Below are 27,697 nucleotides of genomic sequence, written 5' to 3' on the forward strand. Positions count from 1 at the left end.
GGTATTATCTCATGATTTAAGTCTTAGCTTAAATATCTCCTCCTCTAAGAGATCTCTTCTTCATCAGAGTTGACCCTACAAGAGAATTCCTGTGACTGACTCTCCTTCACAACCTCCTGTCTTTCCCTTCATTGCCCACACCATAGTTTGCAATCATGTGCATGTTTGCAGTTGAACCTGTGTGATGACTGCCTCCCCTGCTAGACAAGTAGCTCCTTTGGGACTAGAATCATGTACGTTCTCTGTCCCCTTCTATCTTAATACAGTGCCTGGCCCACATTAGGTCTTGAAAGTTGTAAAAGAATCATTTAAAAATGTAGAGTGATTTTTTTTTAAAGTCCATAAATCTTTAACTACAAATAAGAAAGACATGGGAAATTAAGAAAATTATTTCTACATTTTTTTATACTATTGGAACTATTTTAGAAGAGATATACAGCTCAGTGTTGCCTCACCAAAAGGAAAAGTGTGCATGTGGTTATTGTATGATTGGGAGCTATTTTAAAAACAGAGTGATAATGGTTTTTTATGGAAATCCTGAGTTATAAAAATGAACCACTCTTTTTATATATTTAGGGCTCAGTTCACTAAAATGTTTAAATTCTTGGCTTCGCTCTTTAAACCTACTACAAAGATCACATTAGAATTCATTTTAATAGACATTGTAAGCACAGTATCCAATCTCATATTATCATGCTGGGCTCTTTTATTATGAGAGTCACAGGAAGCTGAGCCTGAGGCTGCTGAACACGTTGTGGGGTGTATCCAGGGCTGGGGATGGTGCCAGCTCTATTGTTTATGTAATATTCTCTCCACCTTTATCTGTGGTGCACAATTGGTATTGACTTTTGAGAAACTACTTCTCTGACCCAATCTCCCAGTTGGAAAAAAACCTGCCGTAATGACATCTGGCTAGGAAAAAAGGGATCAAAGAAGCATAAGGAAAGAAAATTATGAAACCTTGTTTAATAAGTAGTTTCATGCCTGTCTATTAGATCTGTTAGAGGGAAGAGTATTACACTTTTTCAAGGTCACCATTCCTTTATCCTGTGAAAAGCCTCAGTGAACCCTAAGAGTGTGTTTTGTTTTCACTATTGATGGCTACTGTTGGGTCTACTTAGCGTTTAGCAAATGTCTTTTTTCCTTTATAGGTTTTTAGGAGTAAATACTGTTCACCAAAATTAAGAAAAAATTTGATTGTTTATAATATTTATCACTGTTGATTTCTATTTTAGTTTTTCTTAAAGAGGAATCATTTTTAGCAATTTTTTTTCCTCAACTTTTAGGTATATTACTTGAGAGTTTTTTAAATATTGTAAGGAAAAAGAAGGAAGCTCAACTCTATCGGAATGAAATAAGACACATCTTCACAGCTTTTGACGTACACTGTAAGTGTCTTTAACATGTTTAAAAGTGTTTTTAATATAAAATGCTATTAAGGAACTGGAAATGGAAATATATACTCAGTAAATTAAATATACAATATACTTGGAAGATTATTTTGCTGTATTCATTAGCTGTTACCTTAGGTGTTGGTGCAATTTTTTTCTCTATCATAATCTTAAATTCTTGACATTTACCATGGATGAACTAATATTTATAGTTATATAATTGTACTTATATATTATACATATAGACTTATATATTGTACCTTTATTGTAAGGAAGCAAAAGGACTGGCTAAATGGGGATATAGGCCAAAGCCACCTATGTAAGTGAGACACTGTGTGGCTTCTGCAACTCCTGCTCTGGCCCACACATGATGGGAGGAATTGTGTTCCCACACAGAGTACAGCTGAAAGGGATGGTTGCAGACCCTGTAAGCCCCACAGGTCACACACAGGATAAAAAGACTTGCAGAGTCTAGGTTCAGTGTATTGGCTGATGTTATGGTTTTCCCCTAAATATTAATATATCATAATTTTAATACTGAACAAAGAAAAGAAATAAATTTTGAAGACTGAGTTGTTTTGACAACTCACAAAGACTCAAAGCCTAATGTGATTATGATAGTGCATATCTCTGTATAGTCCTTTCTCATATAGGACTTAGAGAATCAGCAAAATGACAGGGCTGGAAGTGATTTTCAAAATCAGCTGGGATTGGGAGGCCAAGGTGGAAGGATCCCTTGAGCCATGGAATTTGAGTTTATAGTGAGCTATGATCACACCATCACACTGCTGCACAGAGCAAGACCCCATCTCTAATAAATAAATTTTTAAGAAATGTTTAAAAAAAGATTAGCTGGGACTGTACTGAAAGAGTATTGCTAGATTCTTAAATTATTAAATGAGACAATCTTGGATTATCTTATATGTAAAATGAACTATAAAATACTACTTTTCTCATATTAAAATAAAGTTTCACACAAAACTGGCTGAACTGACAGTGCATAGGATTTATAAAAATAAGTGAATGTTTTATATTTTGTTTTCAAATAGATCGTGGATTTTTAACTTTGGAAGATTTCAAAAAAGCATTTAGGCAGGTGGCTCCCAAATTACCAGAAAGGACTATCCTTGAAGTGTTTAGGTAAGGCATTAAAATCTTTACGTATACCCACCTTTTGATTTACCATTTGCTTTTACAAAGTTTTGGTTTTATTGAGAGCACTTATTTATGCTGATTTTTCACTTAGGAACATTTTTGTCCTGTAGCGTAGTTTTATGATCTGTAGTTAGTTAGCTATGAGTCTGTCCACAATCTTGACAGTGGGCTCTAAAGTGAGTAGAGTACTTGCACACTAGGCAGGTCATAAAAGCACTTGTTAGTAGGGGCAGGAGAGGAGCAGGAAGAAAGCAGAACTTCTCTGGATACTTATGTATCAACCAAGAAAAAACAAAACTTTCTTAATATTTAGCACAGATGTGGTGTCTTTGCACGGTCTATATTTCAGACAAACACAGGTTACAGGTTGTTCTTGGGTTGTCTGGAGAGAAGGGTTGGAATTGCCTAATGGTGGCCCCCATTCATTTGCTTTCAAAGCTATGGACACATGTTGCAGTTCACACATACCTATGAAGTGGATTTGAAGATTGTATTATGTAGTTCTTATGAACTAATCCTGACAAAATGGATAAATGGTTTAAAAGCAGTTTCTGTTAGGAAAATGCAGATTGAAGGTAATATTAATAGTGCAAGCACATGCTGACGTGAGAACGCAGCAGAGCTGTCTCTTCTCTGACTCCCAGCATGTGCCCTTCATCAACCCTGTTACCAGGTGTATTAATTAGGATTCGGTACACCAGCAAGAGGCAGAGAACTCAAAAGAACAGAAGCTCAACAAGATAGAAATGTATTTCTCCCTCACATAAACATAGGCAACCCAGGTCTGAATGAGGACAACACAGTCAAGAAGGATCTGGATCTCCCCCTTGTTGCTCTGGCTGCATCAACACCTGGCTTTTCCCTCTTTTCTTGAAGATGGTTGCTTCAGTTTCAGCCATCACATATGAATTCCAGCTAGTTAGAAGGACAGGAAGCAGAAGATGTATCCCACTTTTTAAGGCTATATATTATTTCTACTTACATCTCAGTGACTAAAACTTAATTCTGATGCCATGCATAGGTACAAGGGGAAGAGGATTTGGAAAATGTAGTCTTTGCTGTGGGCAGTGATGTGCACACTAACAGAGATTCTGATACTGAGGAAGGAGAGAGAACGGATATTGGGGGACATCTGGCAGAGATTCCCATTTGGGATAAAAGTAATTTAGTAAAATATGACCAGAAGCCAGCCCTGCTCAATAGGAATTATCAAGCAGGTTATTTGAACAAGGATCAGCCCTCATTATCATTTACAGTGACATAGATGAAATTCATTTGGTGCATCATTCGCAAGCAAGCTACTGAGCAAGCTATTGAAGAGCAAAGAGGTTAAAGCCAGATGCATACAAAATACTATAGGACATTACTTAGTTGCATTTTGTAAAAGCAAGCCCTTTAAGATACAGTAGCATCTTTGTATATATTTTGTGATGAGCTGAGTAATGAATATCAATATAATTCTACCCCACAGTGGTTGTTTTTAACAAAGGAACTAAAAATTATTACTGATTTTCCTTTTACAAAAAGACAAGTTGTCCAGATTTGCTGCCTTTATATGTATTAAATGGTTTTAGTAGATGCTACCTCGTTGGTTACAAAATATACTTAAATATAGCCCTTCAAGGTAAAAGCAATGTTTTAACAATGAATGAAAAAGTAACTGCTTCTTGGAAGAAATGCTACAGGGAGAGCATTTTTAAAATGGATGTTTGAAAATACGATTTTATTTTAAATGATAACGTGAGTCACCTATTAAAACTCTTCACATCTGCATGTGTAGTAAGTTAAAAATGAAATATCCTAACCTGGCTAAAAATATCTCACAAAGTTGCAGTGATTTTAGGACACAATTTTTAACATAAAAATTCAATAGCTTTAATACGTTTTCAAGAGCAATTAATTGATATCAGGAAAGATGGACGTTTGCTAGCTGAATTTCAGTTAGCAATAAAAACAAAATGATTTTTAAAAGCAAAACAAATTAAAAAACCCCTAAGCCTTTGTACTAGCAGAAGATGGAATTAAAAGCTGAGGGTACAGGTGCATGATGACATTTTCCCATTTGGATCTGCATGTTTTCATGAAGAAACTATGACAGACATTGAAACCAAATGTCAAAAAAATTGAACTTTAAATTGCTCAATCACATAGAATAGAGCCAAGATGTTCGGAAATAATAAAGTATGTTAAATCACATTGTTTTTGTTAAATATTATTAATAATCTCTAGCGAGAGCAAAAAGTTATTTGCCATTAATAAAATATTTTTATCTTTATTGAATTCTTCAGAAATTTCTATTTTTATAATGTACAGAGTACATTCACATGTGAATATAATCTGTAAGTAAATATATTCATATCGTGGCATATATACCCACAAATCTTGTACTTACTAGGATTGTATGATCAAAATAGTTTAGAGACCACTGCAATATACAGCCAAACAAGACATTTTAGTCGATTGAACATTCCCTGTTTAAACTCTCAATTGTATTTTTATATTACTATAATCCCAAGGCCAGAATAAATGATGGATAAAAGGTAATAATGGAAATTGTGAACTCATAAAAGAGAGAAAAATATTTTGTTTTTGTGTCAATTGAAGTAGGCCAAAGAAGGAGAGATGTCCAACTTACATACATATCCCTGTTTCAATGGTGTAAACAATTTTCAAGAATAAAAGAATAAAAATCAGCTGCTGACGCTGTTAGGGATGCAAAATTATGTAATGTTCCTTAAGTTAGACGTTCACTTTTGAGAGGTTTGAGTAGCTTTTGACTTAATTCACCCAGCTCCACAATTACCTAGAAGAAAAAGCTGGTCTTTGAAAAGTGTTACAAGAAGGAAATCAGAAAGGGAAAATTCTAATTAAACCAGTGTCCTCTGTGGTTTGAATGATTGAAGAAGTTTTTATAATCTTCAATTCAGACTGCCAGATTCTTCCCAAAGAAATTTCTAAAGATCAAGAGTAGTCTCTTTCAGAAGTGCTTGCCCATATTACGCTTTAATTTTACAAACCAAACCAAACCAGACAACAACAATAAAACCAACTAAACAATAAAAACAATCTTAAAAAAGAGACTTGGGCGTAAGGCATCAAAGGATCATTTCACTTTACAACTTGATAGAAATACTGGTGTATCATTCATTCATTCTGAGAGTGTTAGTAGAACTAAATGAGATACTTTTATAAGGTTTCTAAACTATGGCCCCAGTATTCTGGTGATGTTTGCCATCACTATAGATAATATAGAACTGTGTTCTCTGTTGTCTTCTGTCTTCAAAAATGTTTATGTGGGCCATTGTACTTGAGTGAAAATATATCATGAATTGAATGCTAACATTTTTGAGTTGCATTCTTTTTCTTGAGAGTGCTAATCATGCTTATATTGGAGGTCCTTTTAAATTTTCTGTTAATTTCTATTTTAATTGCTTGCTTTGCACACCATGACTGTTGGTAAATTTTTAGCAATGTTTATTCTCCTTCATGCTGCATCCAAAGGCTTTTTTATTTTTCTGTTTTGTTTTTATTTTTCTCTTATATTCTTTCTTGAACTATTTAATATATCTGCTCTTATTTCATGTCCTTTTATTATTGTGCTGTATCCTGTTATTTTAGAGTATCTCCCCTAACCCTTTCTATATCTGCTTTCAACTCTTGTTTTATAGAGGTGTTTGTTTATTAGGGGAAACAATGATTTTGGGGATTTTATTTTTCAAATGGTGATTGCATAGGGGAAGCTAATTATAACTTTTAATAAATATTAATAAACTACCAAAAGCAAATTTTCTACCAAGGGAAGCGTTATGAGAACAAATTACTTCCATAAGCCAAAGGATATCTCATGTAAAAAACAAAATAAAAAATTGATACTCATTGCTTACCCCTAAAGATATCATAAAATGTTTAATATTTAGATTTCAAGATTTGAGACTTCTTTGAGTATTTGAAATTTATAACTTTGCTTTTCTTTTAGAGCTGATAGTCATAATTATGTGTGTTTGTGTACTGAGGTTATATCAAAGATGCTGTTTTCATTATTACTCAGAAGTTCTTAGGAAATTCCTTTTCCTGAAGATTTTTTTGTTCTATCCACTGAAAATGGCAGAGGTTTGGAGACATAAGAGCTGGATAGTACTGTTTGTACTATAGAATTGATGTTAGGTAATAGGCTGTTTCTAGAAATTGAAGGTTAAAATAAGAAACATCTTTCCTTTTTAATACTAGTAAAACTCATTGAAAACTTTGTAGTGCTATCTTTTTTTTTTAATGTTCAAAAACCTTCAGTGACTCCAATGAGTAAAGTTAGAACTGTTTAAGCTGGTTCTCTGACATCTGGTCCCCTTTCCAAACTTATCTTTCATCAGTCCCAAATTCCTGTGTTTCCCTTGGCATAGTACTTGTTTCTTTGATTATGTAATGTGCCTGACCATGCCTCTCTCTGCTCCTTACCTATCCAAATTTGAACTTTCTTTTAAGGCCCTGCTCAATAAAGCTTTTTCCCCCTCTACATTGAACGGTCTTATCTCCATTCCCTAAATGTTGATAGTATTTATTGTTATATGTTTTTTTCAATCACTTACTTGATAAATAAAAATATAGTGTTTATGATTATCTCCATAAAATACTACAAGCTCTTTGAGTTTATGGACTTATCTAAAATCTACACTGTCCCTGGCATGTTGCCTTATGCATTGTAGTTAGTAAATAATTGTTGGTCCATTGTCACTTATTCCAAATACCCAGTGACAATAAAATTCTCGTGGTTTTCTTCATGGTTGAATTTATTTCTTAAAAACTAGGAAAGGATACTTTCAAATGCAGTCAGGAGCTTTGCAGCCACATGTGGCTTTGCTTTTCATTTTTCTCTTCCTACATGTGATTTTCATGAATTAATCTTTGCCAGTCTCTTTCTGTTTTATTTTGGGGACATTTTCAGCTCATGATTTAGCTTCAGCTGTCATCAGGGAGCTGGCTTAATGTTCTTTCTTGACTTTGCCCGCCATCAACACCCTGTGGTATTTCTGGCTGGCGTTTTTCTCTGCATGGGTATGTTTACTTCTCCATGCCTAGGAGCTTTCTCCATCTCATTGTAAGCACTGCTATTTGTACATTCCCACCACCTGTCAGTTGGCAGAAAGCTCTGGGAAGCCGCTTCTGCTTCCCAGCCATGAAATGAAATGTGAATGTGCAGAAGGCCCATGCCGTGACCCAACGTCCAAGATTTTGAGTGCACAGGCGGATTGCCACAGACTAACGTAAAGTGGATATATCGAGGCCCTCAAATGCTTTCTAATCAATGACTGGAGATAAAGTTATGTCCTGATATTTTTGGTAAAAGAATCCCTTTCTTCATAGTACATGGGGAAAGGTCAAAGTACATAGAACATCTAACTCTCCTTTTTTGGGTATTAAAAATCGGTTGAAAATAAGAGTGTCATCACTTGTTGAATATATATTTTCAATGTCAGAGTGTTAGTGAACTTAAGAATGCAATTTTAAATGGGAGTGATGGATATTCTCTTGGCACAAAAATTATATATGCCTCATATCATAGCTGTTATAGAGGAAAGGGTTGTCATGAACTTGGGTAAAATGAACTGACGGGCTCTTCTGTTGCGCTGATTGGAGGAATATTGCAGAGCCAAGGGGCCTGATGGAAGGTGATCTAAGATAGCATTTATTTATTTAAATAATTTGCATCTCTTTTAAAATGTTATTCCTCCCTGTGTTCTTTGCTTCCTGTAATTCCTTTCCACCATCAGCCAACTTGTTACATATAATTTTCTTGGACCATCTGTAACAAGACAAACTTTCTCAGTCACTATTTCGTGCATCAGAATGATTGTCTTATTTTATATGTATGGTCATGTGACCTCAGTAAGATCACGGATATTATAGTGAGCACCTATTTTGATGAAGACGGTTATTGATCTGTAAGTATCTACATGCTTCTATGTATAGAAAAATGTGAAAGAGATTAGAAATCATAGCTCGTCCGTGGTAACCATACATAGATAGGAGTCCCCAGCTATTGCTGTGTGTCATGGCCAAAATAGTAGACTTCTTGAGTTTCCAATTTTTACTTTATGCATTTTTGTGTCTCCTCTACAATGATAATGTCACAGTTTTTAATCTCAATTTTTTGTTTGTTTGTTTCAAAAATTCAATGTCAGAGATTCCCTTTTCTGGTTATCCTCTTGCACACACTTATGAAATGGGGAGTATGAATATGTGCAGGCTTTTTAAGGTCACCTCAGAATTTCCTCCCTGAGGGACTTTTAGGAACTTCCATATGTAATATATAGAATAAAACTGCACTTTTAAAATTCATCTATAGAAATAATTATAGTCTAGTCATTTTAAGAAAATGCTAGGCCCAGGCTCGGTGGCTCATGCCTGTAATCCTAGCACTTTGTGAGGCCAAGGCAGGAGGACTGCTTGAGGCCAGGAGTTCGAGACCAACCTTGGCAACATAGTGAGATCCCATCTCTATAAAAAATTAAATAATGAAAATGCCAGTTTTTCAGAGGGTTCTTAATTGATTTTGCCCATGGTCAAAAATTATTGGCTTGCATATAAGGATAGTCCTTTTACCAATGTGAACTTTAGAAATAGTGACATAGGAATTGAAGTTCAGAAACTGGACCAGGAAACAAGTAGAGAAGAGTAATGACTTCATTACATAAGTTTTCAAATAGAATGTGTTAGTTTGGTTTCTTCAGTTAAGCTAACTTATGAAGTTCACATTATGAAGGATATATTATTTGATTGGAAGGAATATTTAATCTCTTTTATATTTTAGAATGCCCAGATCTTATAGTCCTCTCTTATGTTAAACCCATCCAGATAGAAATTTTACTCATCCTTCAAGGCCCCACTGTTATTTCTTATCTTGAAAGCTGGTCCTACTCTATACCTTAGCCACCCACCTCTCAAAAGGAAATTGTCTCCATCTTGTGCTTTGAACACCTAATCTGTCATAAATATCTTCTTTATACTTTTACATAGTCATTTGTATCCATAGGTTATTTCCAGTATTAGATGTGACCTTAACATGAGCAGGTACAGCGGAATATTCATCACCACACTCCCCACTGCTCATAGCCCAGTTTTGTAGGTCTTGAATAGATGACTACATCTTATGCAAATGAGTGGCTTACATAGGGAACAGGCTCGTCATTATGTTTTGTTTGTTTGTTTTACTCCGCAAATGCCACACTGGCACCATGTTAAGGTCGTGCCATTCATTCAGTCCCCGGGGTGGGAATCGGGAGTCCTGAGTTCTAGTTCCAGCTCTGCCTCTGACCCGCATTTCCACAAATCAGTGCAGCTCTCTGGATTGCACTGTCCTCATCTCAGAAATGAGGGTGTCGTGTTATGTGATCTGGCAGGCTTCTCAAGCTCTGACATCTATAGTGGGGTCATCTATCATGGAGAGTGGCATGGCCATCTCCTTTATTTTCTCTGTGTACCACAGACATTATTCAGAATCTGCCACAGCATGAATACAGATGTAGTCTGTCAGTGTGACAAAGACTGTTCTCAAGAGGAAATTACTGGTTTTGACAGGTGTCCAAAACTGGGTTTAGTTTTTGAGATGTCACTATAACAAGTGTTATGGTCAACTTGTCCAGTTCCTCATCTGCATATATGGTTGAATACGCTGTTCTTGCTGTAATAGCATGAGGGCTATTTTTCTTTCTATTCAATGGTCACACAGGAAACTGCTGCCATGGTTTCTTTCTGTGACCAAATGTTCCTAACCCTTTCAGTTATCCTTGAAGTTATTAATAGCCACATGTCATGAATGTATTCATGCCATTTTCCTTTCTAGAAAAAGGAATCCATTTCTTATGTTTTTCTTTTGTAGTAGCTAGCTAAGTTCTAGGCAGAATTTTTGATAATATTATATATCATATTTATAAAATAAGAGAAATATGTATTTAATAAAAGGAATATATATTTTATGAGATATTTAAATTAACATTTTTTCAATGTCATGAAAAAAATAGGCTCAAAATTAAGACCTACATCCAAATTTTTGTTATCTTTCTTATATATAGCCTAAAACCAGAAGCAAAGATTTCCAGTACTATATTTTAATCTGTGACATAGCAAACTATGAGTTTGCTACTTTATGTCTAGCCATCTTGTTCACCTGCCTCCTACCCAGTCATTCTTCTCCATCAGGCTACCTTAAATAGATACATCCTTGTCATTCACAGAGTTCTTCAAAGATCAGCAGCATCAGCACTGGGGAGCATATTAGCCATGTCCAATCTTAGGCTCCACTCCAAAGGTACTGCATCAGGCATGTTTACCTTAATATTAATATAATTCATAGATGATTCATATGCACATTAAAGTCTGAAAATCACTGGTCTACCCTTCTAGTTAAATTTTGGATAATGAGAATAAATTATCCTCACTTTTTAATGTTACTTCCTGACTTCAATAGCTTTTCATTGCCTACCAGATAATGTCTAGATTCCTTAGCCTGACATACAAAGCCCCTACAGAGAGAAATTGGTGTGCCTTTTTGGTATGTCCCCAGCATTTCCCAGATCAAACATTCTACTCCACCATTCTGGTCAACTTGCCATGTCCTGATCCTGTCTCATTTCTCTTCTAGAATTTTTGCTCTTTCCGTGTTCTCTGTTCTCTCTCCTCTTCACCCCTCGCTTCCCCATCCACATATCTAAATGGTCTCCATTCCTTAGCTGAACACTCTTTTCTGTGTAGCCTTCCATTGTCACTCCAGGCCACAGAATATCTTCCTTCTTCCTTCCAACTCCTATAGCACTTGCCATATTAACATATCTAACAAGAGTAACCACAAATCACTGGCAACTAACATTTATTGAGTATTTACCATGTACTGGGCACTGTGCTGAATGAATCCTTACATAAACCTCATGGGTTAGGCTCTGTCTGTTCCTATTTTACAGATGAAGAAAAAGAGGAGAGGTCTAAGGACGTGCTCAAGGCCACCAGCCAGTTAGTGATGGAACCAAGATTCAAACCCAGGCAGCCTGATTTTCAAGCTTGTGGTCTTAATCACTGTGATAGTCCTTTCTGACTTCTTTTAATAGTGTAAATGTCTTGAAGGTAGGAACTATGCTTTTGTGTCTCTACGTTGCCTAGCATAAACATGAGCAAGCAAGGCATAGTCACTCTGCCCAAAAAGCATTCTTGATAAACTATTCACATAATTTTAGCACATAGCTTTCCCCTTTTCATATGAATTGGTTTGGTTTGGATTGTTATACTTAAGATTGCATTTGAAAAAATGTACAAAAGGAAGCTGATGCAGCATTTTATCATATGAAACTGTAGAAGGGATTCCAGTTCTGATTGCTTTGATAGGAACCTGTGTGTTGTGCATCTTGCCTATGGAATTATATCACAATACCAAAATATTTGCCAAATAAATTGTAAAAGCAAAAAGTATTTAAAATTGCCAAATGAAGTTTTATCATAATTTTAACTAGGGTAGGGGTGCTAAACTAAATTCATGATTTTCTCTTCATAAGACAGGATTAGACTTTGATTCACTTGTAAGACCCTTTTAATCAGTTACTGTGAGTTCAGCATTGCGTTTTATAAATTCTAGCTTGTCCACATTATCTGCTTTTCTTCTCTCCTTGGTTGCAACCTGCTGCTGGAGAGCCTCAGGACAAAGAGTGATTAAATCCACTATAGGCTTAGGGAGATGCCTCTGAATTTCTGCTCTTTCCCTTTCTCTGCCTATCTTATCCCTTGAACCTACCGATGGCTCACTTGGTAGATTCAGACTCACCTAGTTCCTAAGCCAACCCAAGGAGAGGTAGGACAGGCTTTCCCTTCCTTATCTTCACTTGGGGCCCAGGTCTTTGTCCAATGACCCTGCCCTTGGTTCTGACCTATATTGCAGAGCTCTGGTACTTGGGCCTGCTCTTTGCCAATCTGAGATCTTACCACTTGCCTTCTTTCTGCGATGTTCTACCTCCTCCCCCAAAACACACATCACACATTCTACAGTCAATAATTTCTTTCTTCCCCCTCCACCTTCCCCAACTCTCTCATCAAATGTAAGGTCTGAGAGATCTCTGAACTCTGCTTTCCACCTTCCTGGACCCTCTTGCTTAGGGCCCAGATCAAGGGCCCTTAGGGCCCAGATGCCAGCCTTGATCCCAGATTGGGCCCACATTCACATTTCTGGCAGAGTCTGTGGTCCCTATTGGCCAAAGTGTTTGGACTAACAGAATCTTTCTTCTGTACTCAGTTTCTCCATCCTGGTCCTATGTAATTCCAGAGTGCCTTCCTTTTCATGCTGAGGTCTGGTATGCCTGTCACTCAGGTCATGTTGCTGTCCTTTTTGCTGCCCTTATTGCTGTCCAGGAGAACTTTAACTCAGCTGTCTTCCCTTCCCTATGACAGGGATAGCAAGGAGTTGATGTGTGTGCTGTCACCGACCCCCTCTTCTACCTGTGGCTGCACTCTGCTGCTGAGCTGAGTTCTACTCTGTGTAACAGCCCAAGCCAGTTCATTAGGGTTGTCACATAAGATGAAATGTATTCGCTCTCTCTGTAAGGCCTGTTCTCTGTGATGGTGGTACCAAACCTTTCCTTGCTGTGCTTTGCAGGTGATCTTGCTTTTCTTTTTTTCTTCATGGAGAAGATTGTAGCCTCTGCCTGGATTTCCTTTACTGCCTCGTCTTCACTTCAAAGTTTTTTATTTCCCTTCAATTTTATTTCTAAATAAAAGGGGGTCTATTATTTTTTTCTAATTCCTATCTTTTGTTCTAGTCCCATCATTTCCCCATCTTTTGTTCTGAAATGTCTTAACATTTCCCCATCAGCCATTCTCTCTCCTGTTTATGACTTCTATACCTGCCTGCAGATATACTCAAATTCAGCCTATAAAGCTGTTCTCCCCACCTAAGTCCCTCCAGTTATCCCCTGTCCTTTTGCTCAGGGTTCATCATTGACAGCTTCTCACAGCATTCAGCACTCTGCTTGGGAACCCTGTTCTTGAGTCTTGGCCTTCCCAGCTTTCATGGTGCTGCGTCGTCCCACTGCCAGCGATGGTGCTTCCCATTCATTGATCACCTGCCACATGTTACCTTGCTGAATCGTCACAGCGATTACACATCAACTGCTGTCCTGCCCATTTTATAGATAAAGCTGAGACTGCTTTATTGATAAATTCAAGCCAAACTGGACTTCATTCTCAATTATTTTATCTTTGGATCAAAGAAGTCATAGGAAACTGACAATCAAAACTTTTAACTTGATTATAATCATGTTGCTGATACTTGTTAATGGTTAAGTGTTTTTATCACACCTCAAAATTTTATCTTCTGATTTAGGAATACCACTGCCTAATAATGGTTGGGTAGACTGAACTTACAGTTAAAATAAAATTTCTGCACTCCCATGTTAATTGCAGAGTTCAATTCACAATAGCCAAGATACGGAAACAACCTAAGTGTCCCCCCAGGGATGAATAGATAAAGAAATTATGGTATATGTGTACAATGGAATATTATTCAGGCTTAAAATGTAAATAGAAGGAAATTGTGCCATTTGCAACAACATGGAGGAACTTGGAGAACATTGTGCTAAGTGAGATAAGCCAGAAACAGAAAGACAAATGTCATGGTGTTACTTATATGTGAATCTAAACTAGTCAAACTTAGAGGAACAGACAGTAGAATGGTGGTTGCTAGGGAGTGGGAGAAATGGGGAGATGTTGGTGAAAGGGTACAAACTTTCAGTTACATGATGAATAAATTCCAGGGATCTAATGTACAGCATGGTAACTATAGGTAATAATAATAATGTGTACTTGAAATTTGCTAACGGAATAGATCTTAAGTGTTCTTACCCCACACTCACAATGTCAGGTGATGGATATATTCATTAGCTTGATTGTGGGAATCATTACACAAGGCATGCTTATATCAAAACACCATGCTGTATACCTTAAATATACAACTTTTTTACTAGTCAATCATACCCTCAAAAATGTCAAAACAAATTTAGCATTAAGTATCATTCAAGAGTCATGTTAAAGGATATATTTAGGAATATAAAGTTACAAAATGCTTTGTTCAACCCCAGTCTTATTGTTATTATTTCTCATAATCCATTCCTGACTTCATGACTTCAAACAGAAATCTTCTTTTCCTTGAAGATGGCATATTGAGACTCTTGTCCAAGCAGAGGCAGGGGCAGGAGATGTAGGAATTTAACTATGTTTGCAGGAGAGTATTTAATAAATACAAGAAAAAACAAACGAATGAAATAAGCAAATCAATAAGCAAAGGAATAGAATTAATTTGATCAAAGTTTGCATGTTCAAATTATGTGTTAAATTGGGTAGAGCAGCTGCTGGCCTTAATTTTTTTCTGGGCCTATTACAAATTATCTTCTTTACTTGCCTTTCAATTGCAGATTTAAAAAATATGAAATTGAGTACACATTTGCATAGAGATTTAAATTGCTATTATCACAAAATTATTACAGTAGTTTTAAACTCTATATCAGAAAGCTTTTAGCAGAACCCTGCCATCAGAGTCAAATTTGATTATTTGGATGGAACCTTCTTTTTCTTTCTCTCTTTTACATTGTCTAGTAGAGAAGTTTCTGTAATGACCAGATTTGTCATAGTGTTGGTGCCATTCATTCTGCAGGTTACAAATTTCTCATGACAACAAGTGGCTGGATATACTTTTCATAGAAAATTTGTATCCACCAAATTGATTGTTTTGGAGGAAAAATTAGACTTTTTCTTTAGGGATACTTGTTTTCAGAGATTGATTCATTGTGAAGAGATCAGATTTATACCCTAAGGGCTCAGTTGTGCTCTCTTTATACTGGTATCCATTGTTAGGTGTGGTTCAATTAAATAGGAAGGAGAGATAAATAGCGGTATATATTCATGTGTCAGATGGATGGCAGCATCCATCTTTGAGACAGGAATCTTGGTGGAAAAAGTTCAAATTTTTTTAAAATGTGAAATTACCTCCTCAATCATTTTTATTTCCAATTAAATTAATGTCTAAACACTATATAATATTAATGTATAAATGCTGTAGGCTAGCATAGTATTTGTTACCATTTAGTTTGCTCTTTTAGTTTCTAATTTCCATTGTAGTACTCAGTCTTTGCTTTTTGAGTGTGAGTGTAGGGTAGAATAAATCAAATTAGCTTTAGTAGGTATATTTGGTTTTCTCTAATGATTTTTAGTAACCAAAACATACCTTCTCTTTATGTGAAAAAGCCAGAGTGGATTATTATTTATTTGACTGACAAAGAAAGGCATTTCTAATTTTATTTAGTGACTGAAATAAATTACTTTACCATAAATTACATGTGAAATAAATGTATGATCCTCTCTTAATGAACCAAATAGGTTGAGCAACACATTTGTAGTAGATCTTTTTAACCAGTTGGTGGTGCTAAAAACTCTGATAAGAAACTAATTGGAAGGAGAGGAGATTAACTTGGAGCCTTTCTTAATAAAGGTTATTTTTTTAATTTTTAAAAAACTAGTACCAAAAATATATGCCTAGATTACTGCATTTTCTAAGGTTGGGAAGCAAACCTAATCTCTCTGATGGCCAGCAGAATATATTTCTAGTGAACTCCTGTAACTATGTCATTGGCCCATTTTCATATTCACTTATTGGAAGTTGCAGGGTTGTATAACATCTGAGTCCATCCTGGAAATAGCCTTAGCCTGCTGGGTGGGAAATGGAGGTATGGACAATAATGTATATAGAGAAGTAGAGAGATATTCTTGGTTATACTTATTATTGAATTTAGGTTTTAAAAATATTGACTTGTGGCCGGGCACAGTGGCTCACACCTGTAATCCTAGCACTCTGGAAGGCCGAGGCGGGAGGATCGCTCAAGGTCAGGAGTTCAAGACCAGCCTGAGCAAGAGCGAGACCCCGTCTCTACCAAAAATAGAAATAAATTAATTGGCCAACTAAAAACATGTAGAAAAAATTAGCCAGGCATAGTGGCACATGCCCTATGTAGCCTGAGGTAGGCTGTAGTCCCAGCTACTCAGGAGGCTGAGGCAGAAGGATTGCTTGAGCCCAGGAGTTTGAGGTTGCTGTGAGCTAGGCTGAGGCCATGGCACTCACTCTAGCCCGGGCAACAGAGTGAGAGTCTGTCTCAAAAAAAAAAAAAAAAACAACAAAAAAAACTGACTCATGTTATTATTACTATGATTTTTTTTATTTCACTATTGTATTCCTGTGATAGCATGAACATTGCTTTTTAGGGACTAGATTTTTTTGTTTAACCCTTTGTTTTTAGCTCTGAAGTCCAAATGAAGCAATAGTCTGTTGTTGAATGTGTCCTGAGATACAGTCAAAAGAGTTAAGGCTTTTGGAGTCAGAGAGACTAGGTTTTGAATTTCCGTATGTATTTTTAAACTGTCCCTTACTTATATAGATTCTTTACAGCTCGGTTATGCCAATTTGTTAAATGGAGATAATAACATCTTTTCCCCAGAGTTGGAGTTAGCATCACCGAAGATAATGGATGTACTGATTAGGTGCTCCTTAGGTGCTGTTTACCCTGTACTTCCCTGGTATGAAGCAGAGACTCAGTTCTTTTTGAGGCTTCACCATATCACGTGGACTTAGGGTTGGCCTTAAGGCAAAAGGCCCTCCTTGTGTCTGATGAGGGCTCATGTTCCACTAATAAAAAGGTATTTCTAGGTTATAAAGTTATACAAAGATTTTGTAGAGACACAAAAAAGAGATACTCATACAGTTATATCTGGTTTTCAGATATTTTCCTGTCTACCCTGGGATATTTACATGTGTTGGTCTGAATCTGCCTAAACACTTAAGATTGGTTGAATACAAGTTGCTGAAAAGTGTCATAACAATGTCACTAAGAGTTTGTTCATCCATCCATTTATTTGTTCCATAAAGTTTTATTGAATGTTACTATCGCTGGGTCTCGGGCATACCAAGATGAACTCCCAGAGAGCCTAAACGTATTTCTGAGAAGTACAGACTTCAAGAAACAGGATGCTTTCTGGTTGGCAGGAATTGATAGGCAGCCATTATCTATGTAACAGAAAGATTACTTAAATTTAGATATTCTTTATAATATTATAAAAATAAGTTATAGGGTTGTCTGTAAGAAATTTTTATTAACTTTTTAAAACTCTGATAGTTTTATTAAACTTTATTCTGTGTTTGGAAAGTTGAAACAAGTTAGAAAAAGCCTTTGGTGCAATGGTAAAATCATAAAACACTATAAAGAGCCTTAACAGTATAGAATTTTAAAATACAGCTGCATGAAATATATATTTTGGGGGAGTCGTACAACTAACGTCTTTGGTTAGATCTGATTGATTCAGACCTTTGAGATTTAGAGATTTTACAGAATTCTGGAATTGGATGGTCACAGACTTTAGGAATCATATACACCATCTCCATTATCTGCTAGCTAAGAAAATGGAGGCTGAATCAACTTATATGGCTTACCCAAGATTACATAGACCTGGATCAAAATTCAGGTCTCCTGACTTCCAATTTCATGCCAAGGCATTATTTTTCCATCCTAAATACGACATGATGAGCCATTTTTAATAAATTAAAATACGGATATACTTGTTTTGTCTCAAGAAACTTTCATACCAAATATAAAGTATCATTTCTGCCAGTTATCACATGAAAACTTTGACCTGCACCCAGTTACTTAAGGTGCTCTTACATCCATCTCAGAGCTGAGCTGAAGGGAGACAGGGCACATCAGGCCTGTCATATGCAGTTCTCAGCCAGAGCCAGGGAGTGCCCCACAGAAGCAGGCAGCGTTTCATTCATTTCATTTCCTTGCCTGCTTCTGGCTCCTTGCTAGATGAATGGCATCATATGCCGCAGGTGTATTAGTAATTTCTGAGTTTGTTCCCCGCTAAAAATGACCTCATTGTTTTGTGCTTCTTTTCCATAATTATACAGTAACAGGAAAATAAACCGGCTGAGTACAGCCCACAGCAGAAATCTTGTGCTCTTTATGCAAGTTTGATTTATAGACGCGTGCTGCAGAGCAGAGTGACTATGAAACATTCATCTTCCCATTGCTAGTTGCCATGGAAATCAAGTACACAGAGCAGTGTCATTCCAGTCGTGGTGATGCCTGCAGTAGTTTATTCCTTTGTTGTTCTCGTTTCTTAAGCAACTGCCTAGCATTCTTTCATCATTACAATTAATCATGCACACAAGTTTTTATCTTTCATCGCACATAGAAATACTAAAAATGTATGACAAAAATAGGGAGAATTTAAATATTCTTGTGGCTTTAAATATGCATTTGTAATTTTCCCCCTCAGTCCCATTGGGAAAATAGGTCATGTAAAAAAGAAAAGCACATATTAATATACAGAAATTTTAATAAAGAGAGCAATATAGAAATGTGAGGAAAAAAAACAATGCTAAGCTGACTTCAGATTCCTGAGGTCCCCCAGTGTTTGGATATAAATAAGTTTGCATTTTGGGTAATGACAGCCAAAAAAAGAAAAAAACCACCTAAATGTTTGCTGGATAGACTTGGTAGATTAATTAAAAAGTAGGGATCCTTTTTTTATTGAAAGTCCAATAAAGTTCAAGATCTTTTTAAAAGTGTAAATAAAAGAATTCTAGTTATTTGTTTAAATTAAACCATTTTGTCCCAGTTGTATCCCACATAGTTCATAATACTCACCGTACCAACAATTAATAAATGCTTGTTGATTATCCACCACCTTCTTTTGTTGGACCTCTGGCTTTTCTGTTGGTTAAGAGAGCGTGTTCTAGAATAACTGTCTGTGTCTAAATCCCTGCTACATTGCCTATTAACTTTGAGATCATTGAAAAGTATCTCAACTTGCCTTAGTTTCCCCATCTGTAGAGTGAGCAGCTATGAAATTAAGATAATAATGGGTTGTTAAAAATCTTAAGGGGGATCATTCATGCAAAGAGCTCAGCTCTGTGCCTGGCCCAGCACTTATGCTCTGTCAGTGGGGACTATTGTCGTGGTGGTGGTTACTATTACTATGAGTACTACAAGTCACAACTGTGTGGAGAACTGTGATCTGACCTGGAGAGTGAGACTCAAGTGAACAATATAAATTCTAGCCCAAAGCCACAGGACTGTTCCCAGGGTCCAAGTTCACAGGATGATTGCCAGTGCTTTGTTTTACTTGAGCTACATAGATGTGTTTCATCTCAAGACTTTGGATACTAGGATGGTAGCTAAGGGGTATTTACAATGGTCTTTTTATCTGCAAATTGAGAAGAGAAGACTGTAGCAGGCAGTCCTTGAGGATGCAAATTTCTCATCTTTGACCTGGATTTGTTTCTTGCAAGGAGCTCTGTGTGGAGCACATTCGGAGGTAATGGGCCGCCTTAACGTATCTCTAGGTTCTAGTGTTTGCCTACAGAGTCTGAAATAACATCTGACCTGCTGCCTCTCCACCCCTACACCCCCCTTTGTCACTCTGCAATGGCTGCGGCACTCCCTCAGCCTTTCTGGAATTGAAGTCTTCCTAACTGGTGGCACAAGCATTCTTTGTTGAAATTCACTCTCCTTGGCAGTATTCCAGGGCACACGGCAATGCCTATTTATTTGATTTAGCTTTTGTTTGGTTAGCCTTGTATTTTTTCTGTTTTGTTTTGTGAAGTTCTTTTTTCTTCCAAATTTTCATGTTTAAATCCCTTGGCCTTCATTTCTATTTATTTTACTAGCTTGCTTTATAGTATTGCTAAAAGTTGTTTGCTTTAAGTTATCACAAAATGAATAGTCTTGGATTCATTTGTCTTTTTTCCCCCAAGTCTGATCTATACCGTGTGCATTGGGTGCACCTTTGTTAATGATTAAAACAAAATAGCCTTTATAGTTTGCCCTTTGCCACATTCTAATATTATACCACAGTGTCTCTGGTTTTCTTTATTTAGCTCTTTGTTTTCCCCTGTCCTCCAATCAGTAGGCTCACATCATTTCTGAAGAGCTAGAAGTAGTTTAACTTTTCTGAATCCTTTTGTTCTCCCTCCTCTGCCATTCTTCCTGTTTCTCCCCAAAGATAAAAAAAAAAAACAAGTCAGACTCTCATGTCTCCCAAGTGAAGCTTGTGACACTCTAAATGACATGAGTACTCAAAGATGCCCATTTTTTGTGTGTGACTACATAAATCAGTGACTGAAACTTGGACCCTTTGTAGAGGTTTTCAGATTTTCCCGAGACCCCTGATTGTATGTGTGGTCTTCACCTCATACTTATTGTAGCCAACATGCACTCCTCTCTTCTTTGTGTCCCACGGTCACTGTGGTGGGAAATATCTTTGCCTTCCCACTCTAGTCTCAGGCTTGTATCTTTCTTTGTTTTGGATATTTGTTAGAATCTCCTGCATTGCAGATACTAGGAATATATATAAGTAAACAAGATAGACACTGCCCTTCCCTCTAAGAGCTTATAGTCTAGTTGAGTAGATAGGTAATGGAGTCCCAGATGGTTAATACTGAAAGATGACTACAAAGTACTGTGGACAGAAAGATACTTAATGCAGACTGGGGCTGGGTCACCAAGGCAGACTTCAGAGGAAATGATAGCTGGTGTAAGACCTGAAGGATGCTCTCCATTTGCCCAGCTTTGCCTTAGCCAGGCAGAGAGGGAGAGTGTGTTCTAGGCAGAGTACATCTGCAGAGGTCAGCAAGAAAGTATGAATAACTGGCAGTAGTTCAGCGTAGCTAATCTGCTATTGAATACACTTGTGTTTGTTTGTTTGGGATGTGGGTGGGGCTGGAAGGATGAATGCTGAGTGTTGAGACTGGAGAGGTAGGCAGGGGCCAGAACATGAAGGGTCATGTAAGACTTGCCAAAAAGTTTGAGCTTTGTCCTGAGAACACCAGGAAGCCATTGATATGTTTTAAGTAGGGAAGTGATAAAATCCCTCCCATTGTAGTGTGGAAAATGGATGAAAATGTGGCAAGAGTAGCTTCTATCTGGGTTGGTCCTAGGGGCCACCTTCCTAAACTCAGCCTTTCCTTTAACTCCACAGTATTCGTCCAGCTCAGCATGTCCAGCTTCTTGCATTTTTTTTGATTAGCACAAGGGCTTGTCCCAAACACAGCTCCCCTTTTCTAGGGTCCTGTCTTGAAGGCCAGGACTCTACCTGCTCCCAAGGTCTGGGTGGGGTCTTGCTCTAAAATGAATGTGTCATCCAGAGCACCCACTGGATCCCCATTTTACCATTGTCCAGAGGGTCTGTTTTGCCTACCATCTTGGCTCCCCTAGGATTTTGGTGCCAGTTTGAATCTAGCCTGAATTCGGTGATTTCCTTTGACTCCTGAAATTCATTGCCATTCACACAGTTGGCCCTTCCTGCCAAGCCGGGCCAGAGCAGACCTGTACCTGAGGGAATTCTCCTTGTTCTTTCTTTCCCACTAGCAGCTGAGCATCCCAGATACTTCACAACCAGTCCTCATTGCATGCTCATATAAAACCATGAATTTGAGAAGATGGATTGAAATAAGATGAGTTGAGCTAGCAACAGTTTGATTTTCCTTTATCCCTTATCCAAAATCTTTTGACCAGAAGTATTTTGGATTTTTTAGGATTTTGGAATGTTTGCATATATATGAGGAGATATTTTGGGGATGGTGCCCAAATCTAAACACGAAATTCATTTGTGTTTCATACACATCTTATACACATATCCTGAAGGTAATTTTGTAACTTCTCTGTGTCTCAGTTTCCTCATGTACAAACTGCAGGTATTAAGAGAACCTACATTGAGCAGTGTTGATGGTATAGTGGTGAGTATAGCTGCCTTCCAATAGAACCTACATCATAGAGTTGTTCGGAAGATTAAATGAGTGAATGCATTTGAAAACACCATGCCTGGCCCATAGTAAGCACTCACTGTTTGTTAATGTTTTTATTATGGTGTCTAGACTTTACCCTACAGAAAGTAGCAGGAGAACAAAAAGGTTTTTGACTTCAAGAATAATTGATCACAGCCAAATGGGTATTAATCTTGAAAGGTCCACTCCTCTTCTTCACTATGAATAGTTGAGAGATGGCAGTAATATCATACCTTGTCCAGCTGGGGGGCTATTACTGTGAGTAAGTAGGTGTGCGGTAGTGATAAAAATAGCTAACACATATCTAGTGCTTACTGTGTGCCAAGCCCTGTTCTAAATGCTTTACTTGTACTAATTCACTTGGTCCTCACAACAACCCCATGAGGTGGCTACTGGGATTATTCCCATTTTACAGATCAGGAAACTGAGATACAAAGCAGCTTAGTAGCTGGGCTAAGATCACATTAATTGATAGAATTTGACTTTGGCCCAGACAATCTGACTCTAGATTGGAAACATATATATACCGCCATCATGCAAGGGAGGATCTTTTCCTTTCTCTTTTATACCTCTCCCTAGGTTTACTCTTAAAAAGGGATTTTTGAATCTCTTTATCAATCAGAGCTATTACAGTCTCCAGATTTTGAAGGACTCACTTTATTTCAGAGCCTTTTCGAGTCAATTTCAATAGAATAAAGATCTGGACAGCATATAAATTTTCATAGTAAAAAATAGAGCTATAATAATCCATGGCTATAACCCTTTTCGTAGACCTGAGGTTGAGGATATATGAAAACATGTTAGCTGCATTGTATATCCTTTTTATAAAATTCCCTGATTTCTGAGAATTTGGTCATAAAATCTTTTGATATAGATATCAAAAACCTCATACTGCAATGCTGTAAAATGTGGCTGTGTTAATGGCAAAAATAAATCTGTATTTTAAACTGTTTAAACATCATAATGGGAAACATCTATGGCTTAAATAATTGAAGTCCACGTTTCTCAGAACCCATCTACTCATCTCAACCTTTTGTTAGACCTTCAAACAAATCACAAAATTGACTGGCTTGAGTTTCAACAAAACTCTTTCTTTTCCATCAGGGGGTGGTTGGTTGTGCAGGGGGCTATTGGTCAGTTCTTCCAAGTTTGGATCCCATATAGTGGGGAACTGACTTGGGCAAGTCTGTTAACCTCCCTGGACTTCAGTTTCTTCTTCTAATGCACTTCTAACTTTCAAATACCTTGATTCTCTGTTTCTATGACATTTATTTACTCTTTAAAGAATATTATAATTAACAGTATAGTGATCTAATGGTAAGAAGTAGAGAAGAAAAGAAAAAGCAATTAATTTGATTTCATTCATTTCATTTAGCATTATTTCTACAAAAAAATTTTAAGCACCTACTATGTCCATTATAAATGTTCGTTTCACTGCCCAGTATTACTAATAATTACAATGTTAAATTCTCAGGCTTACTTGGGATTTACATTCCCTTAATTTCCCTTTGCTAATGTTCACTTCATGGCTACAATACTACCATAGAGTCTTATACTCTTTAACCTAATTTTCGTATTCCCCAAACAAAGCAAAGCAAAACCTTTTGTCTCAAAGGGATTATTAGCATATTGCAAATTATTATTAAATAATGCACAATATTTTTCTTTCAATTTTTTCAATGTAAAGAAGCCCCATTTTTAAACATACTAGGTTGTATTTCATAGGAAAAACTGTAGCCATCCAGTGTTCATTTCTAATCCAGATGGGTCAGCTGACATACCAGTTTTAAGGAGTTATAGTAATGAAGTTGTCATAGAATTGAAGCCCTCTCTAGGTTATAAATTGCCCAGACCCAAATGCTGTAGAAAATTTACAAGGCCTGCCATTAGAATAGAATGTTTTAAGTTATCTCAGTTATATTGAAACAAAACCAGATTGATAAAAGGCATATCAAGTAGTCATGAGTTGATATGTGACAGAAAAGAGCTATTGGGCTCTTTGTTATATGATAAACTGGGTGATGATGATGGCGAAAGTTATCTGTCATTTTTTTTAGTGCTGTAATGAGTGCCTAGAATTGCTATTATTTCATTTAATCCTCACAATAACCTAATGAGTTGTACACTATTATTAATATTATTCCTATTTTACAGATAAGAAAACTGAGTTGGAGAGATTGAGTAATGTTCCCAAAGTCACACACTTTTAAATAGCTGAAAATGTTTCAGGTTGCCTTCAGTTCGCCATATTTAAAATGAAAGTCAACATCCTTTTCTCCAAGTCTCTCTTTCTATTTCTGTCAGTGATACCATGATTTTCTCAGTTTCGTTATTGCAGTCATTGATTTTTCCTTTTCCGTCTTTGGTCTAAATCCATTCAATTACCAAGTCCCTTTATCGGTTGGTGTCTTTCTACTGTCAACCCTTTTCCCATACCTTAGTCTAGGTGCCCAGGCTAAAGGCCAAACTCCTTAACTCAGCCTTCAAGGCTGGCTCCTCTCTGGCCTCTCCTCTCTTAGGTTCTTTTTCATGTGACATCTCTCCAGATGAAATAGTTACCTACATGCATAGTGCTTACTTTCCATGTGGCACCTTTGCACATGGTAACTCCGTTTTGAGACATTCTCTCCCCTGGTCCCTGCTCTGTGACCTCTGCCCCTTCGTTAGCATCAGATCGGGTCCTCTGTTCAATGATGCATTTCATTCCTCAATGAATATCCCCTCTTCTCAACAATTATGACAGTAGTTTCTGTACTTGTCATTTTGCACTAAGCACATGTCATCCTGCCTGGTATTGCTATAGAACTTTTCATATATGTGACCTGTCTTTCTCTTAGTGGTGGTTGGGGCTGGGGGTGGATCCCCCCTTAACATTTGGAACATTGCTCTGCACCTAGAAAGGTGCAAGTCTCCATGCCCCCATGTGCATTTGTAAGGAGAGGAATTTTTATGGTAACTATATAGTAAATCTTTAAATATTGAGTACATTGAGCTAATAGATCTCCTGTTAATCCTCCAAATCTTTTCACTAGAAAAGGACCACGTATATTCACAGATTACAGTAGTATCTTATTTGCAGAGATGGCTGCAACCACTCATCTCATCCCTGTGTGTATGCCCCTTTGCAAAGTAACTGGGCTTTCCCCCCATCAAGAGGTAGAGTTTATTTCTCCACTCCCTCAATCTAAGCTGACCTTTTGGCTTACTTTGACCAAAGAACATAGCAAAAAGTAATAAATCACAAAACCTGAGGGTGGTCTTGGGAAGCTCCCCCAACAACAAAGGATCCCATCTGAAGCCATGCCTTTTACCCATTAGCCCTTGAGTTTATTTGTTTGTTTGTTTGTTTGTTTGTTTGAGACAGGGTCTCACTCTGTTGCCCAGGCTGGAGTACAGTGGCCTGATAATAGTTAGCTGCAGCCTCAAACTCCTGGGCTCAAAGGATTCTCTTGCTTTGGCCTCCCAAAATGCTGGGGTTATAAGCATGAGCTACTGTGCCTGGCCAGCCCTTAAGTTTTTATGTGCTATGTGCCTATAGTATAATAGATGTGGTTTGAAATGTTTCTTTAACCAAAGTTTTTAAACATTTTAAAGTTCTGTACTTCTATAGAAGTGGTCTTAAAAGTAGATAATAAATTATGGTTATTTACATACCTTAGTACCATTTGTTTTGTCTTGTATAGTTTCTTGAACATAATCCAAAACTAACATTAATTTAAAATGCTAATATGTTCACAAGTCTAAGTTTTTAAAACCTTGCATTCTTGTTGTCTTGGTTTTCAAACACCCAGAATTGCCCCTCCCTTCTCTCCTACCCATTATGTGAAAACAAGCTCTATATTTGCCAAATAGCAAAACAGCCTTTCCTTGACAGTGTATATTTCACTTTTGTGCTAAAGCTGTATCCCAGTAACATTTTCTTTCATGGAAAATGACCATTTCTTCCAGGAATATATAATTTTTTTTCAAATGCATGAAGTTTGAAAAATGAAACCGTATGAGACAGAATGATCTTTGGTTTTATAAAAGTGGAATATTTTTTATGATTCCATGGCTGTTCATTATTTTAAAACCTATTAGTTATAACAAGTAAGCTTGAAAAATGAGGAGGTTTAAATTTAACTGAGACAAAATATCTCACTGTAGTTAGATTTTGAGACTGTGCCAGTAAAATTGTGCTGGAATGGTTCTCGAGTCTGTTTTTCAGGGGATAGCTTTCTGCTTTAAATGTGTATTCAGTAAAACACAGTTATTCAAATTCTGGTAGACGTGTATAAGAGCCAGATTCATGTATAATGCAGATGTGGCATTGTTCATGGGGCTTTTACTCCTAATAACTGACCTAATGTGTTGTGTCTCCTTTTTCTGGCTGAGGAAAGGAATCACATTTTACAAGCATTTTATTCAGTAATATGTTCACATTGTGTTTCACCTCTTGCTATCTCTCATACTACAAGAATACCTGCGACATATTGAGATAGCTAATATCATTGCTAGAAAAGTACAAGGTAATTTGGATAGAAAATAATGTAATAGCTTTAGTAACAGAATATAATTAAATTAGCGCCTAGAGTAAAAATAATGAAAGGATTTATTTTTAGTTTTTAATGGATCAGATCAGTATGATTAAAATTCATAAATTAAATAACAGCATTTACTTCAGTGGTGCTCTTAGTGGTATCAGCTCTCTCTAATTATCTAATCTGAAGCATTATTAATCTTATCTGATTGTAAGTATTCCATTTTCCTCTCCCCTTTCCCATTTTTAAGTAAACTCAATATGAATTTGATGAAATGGGAAACACGTTTGTTACATTCTTAGAAGCCTTGAGATTAAGAAATTTTAAATTGGGTGGGCATATATTCATGAAGCTGTCAGGAAATGGTTATTGAATGCCCACCAGGTGCCTTTCTGGGTACTGGGGATAGAGCCATCAACAAACCAGACAAGGTCTCTGCTCTCAAGAAATTCAAGATTTCCTTGTGAGAAGACAGAAATAACTGAGTACACAAAAAAGTTAATTTCAGATAGAGATCAAACACTATAAAGAAAATAAGACAGAAAAAATGATAGAGAATGATTAGGCAGAGATTGTTTTAGATTGGGAAGTTAGGGAAAGCATTTTTGAGGGGTGACATTTGAACTGAGACCTAAATGATGAAGACCTTTCCTCTATGTAGAAAGAGAAAATACGGTTGAAAAGGCTCTAAAGTGGGTTGTATGCCTGGCAGAATTGAGAAACTGAAAGAAAAACAGAGTGGCTGGATTGCAGAGAGCAAGTGGCAGCAAGGTCTG

The 27,697-nt window shown here is 36.9% G+C and overlaps 1 protein-coding gene across 1 annotated transcript in view; it reads left to right on the plus strand.

Moving 5' to 3' along the window:
* EFCAB11 (EF-hand calcium binding domain 11) overlaps positions 1-27,697 on the plus strand; it is a 136,616-nt gene that overhangs the window by 16,170 nt on the left and 92,749 nt on the right. The window contains exons 4-5 of the mRNA XM_012773972.2: positions 1,287-1,388; positions 2,441-2,531. Coding sequence (XP_012629426.1) covers positions 1,287-1,388; positions 2,441-2,531 — 193 coding nt within the window. The remainder of the gene's footprint in view (positions 1-1,286; positions 1,389-2,440; positions 2,532-27,697) is intronic.

This window comes from Microcebus murinus, chromosome 6 (genome assembly GCF_040939455.1).
Source record: "Microcebus murinus isolate Inina chromosome 6, M.murinus_Inina_mat1.0, whole genome shotgun sequence".
Classification (NCBI taxonomy): domain Eukaryota; kingdom Metazoa; phylum Chordata; class Mammalia; order Primates; family Cheirogaleidae; genus Microcebus; species Microcebus murinus.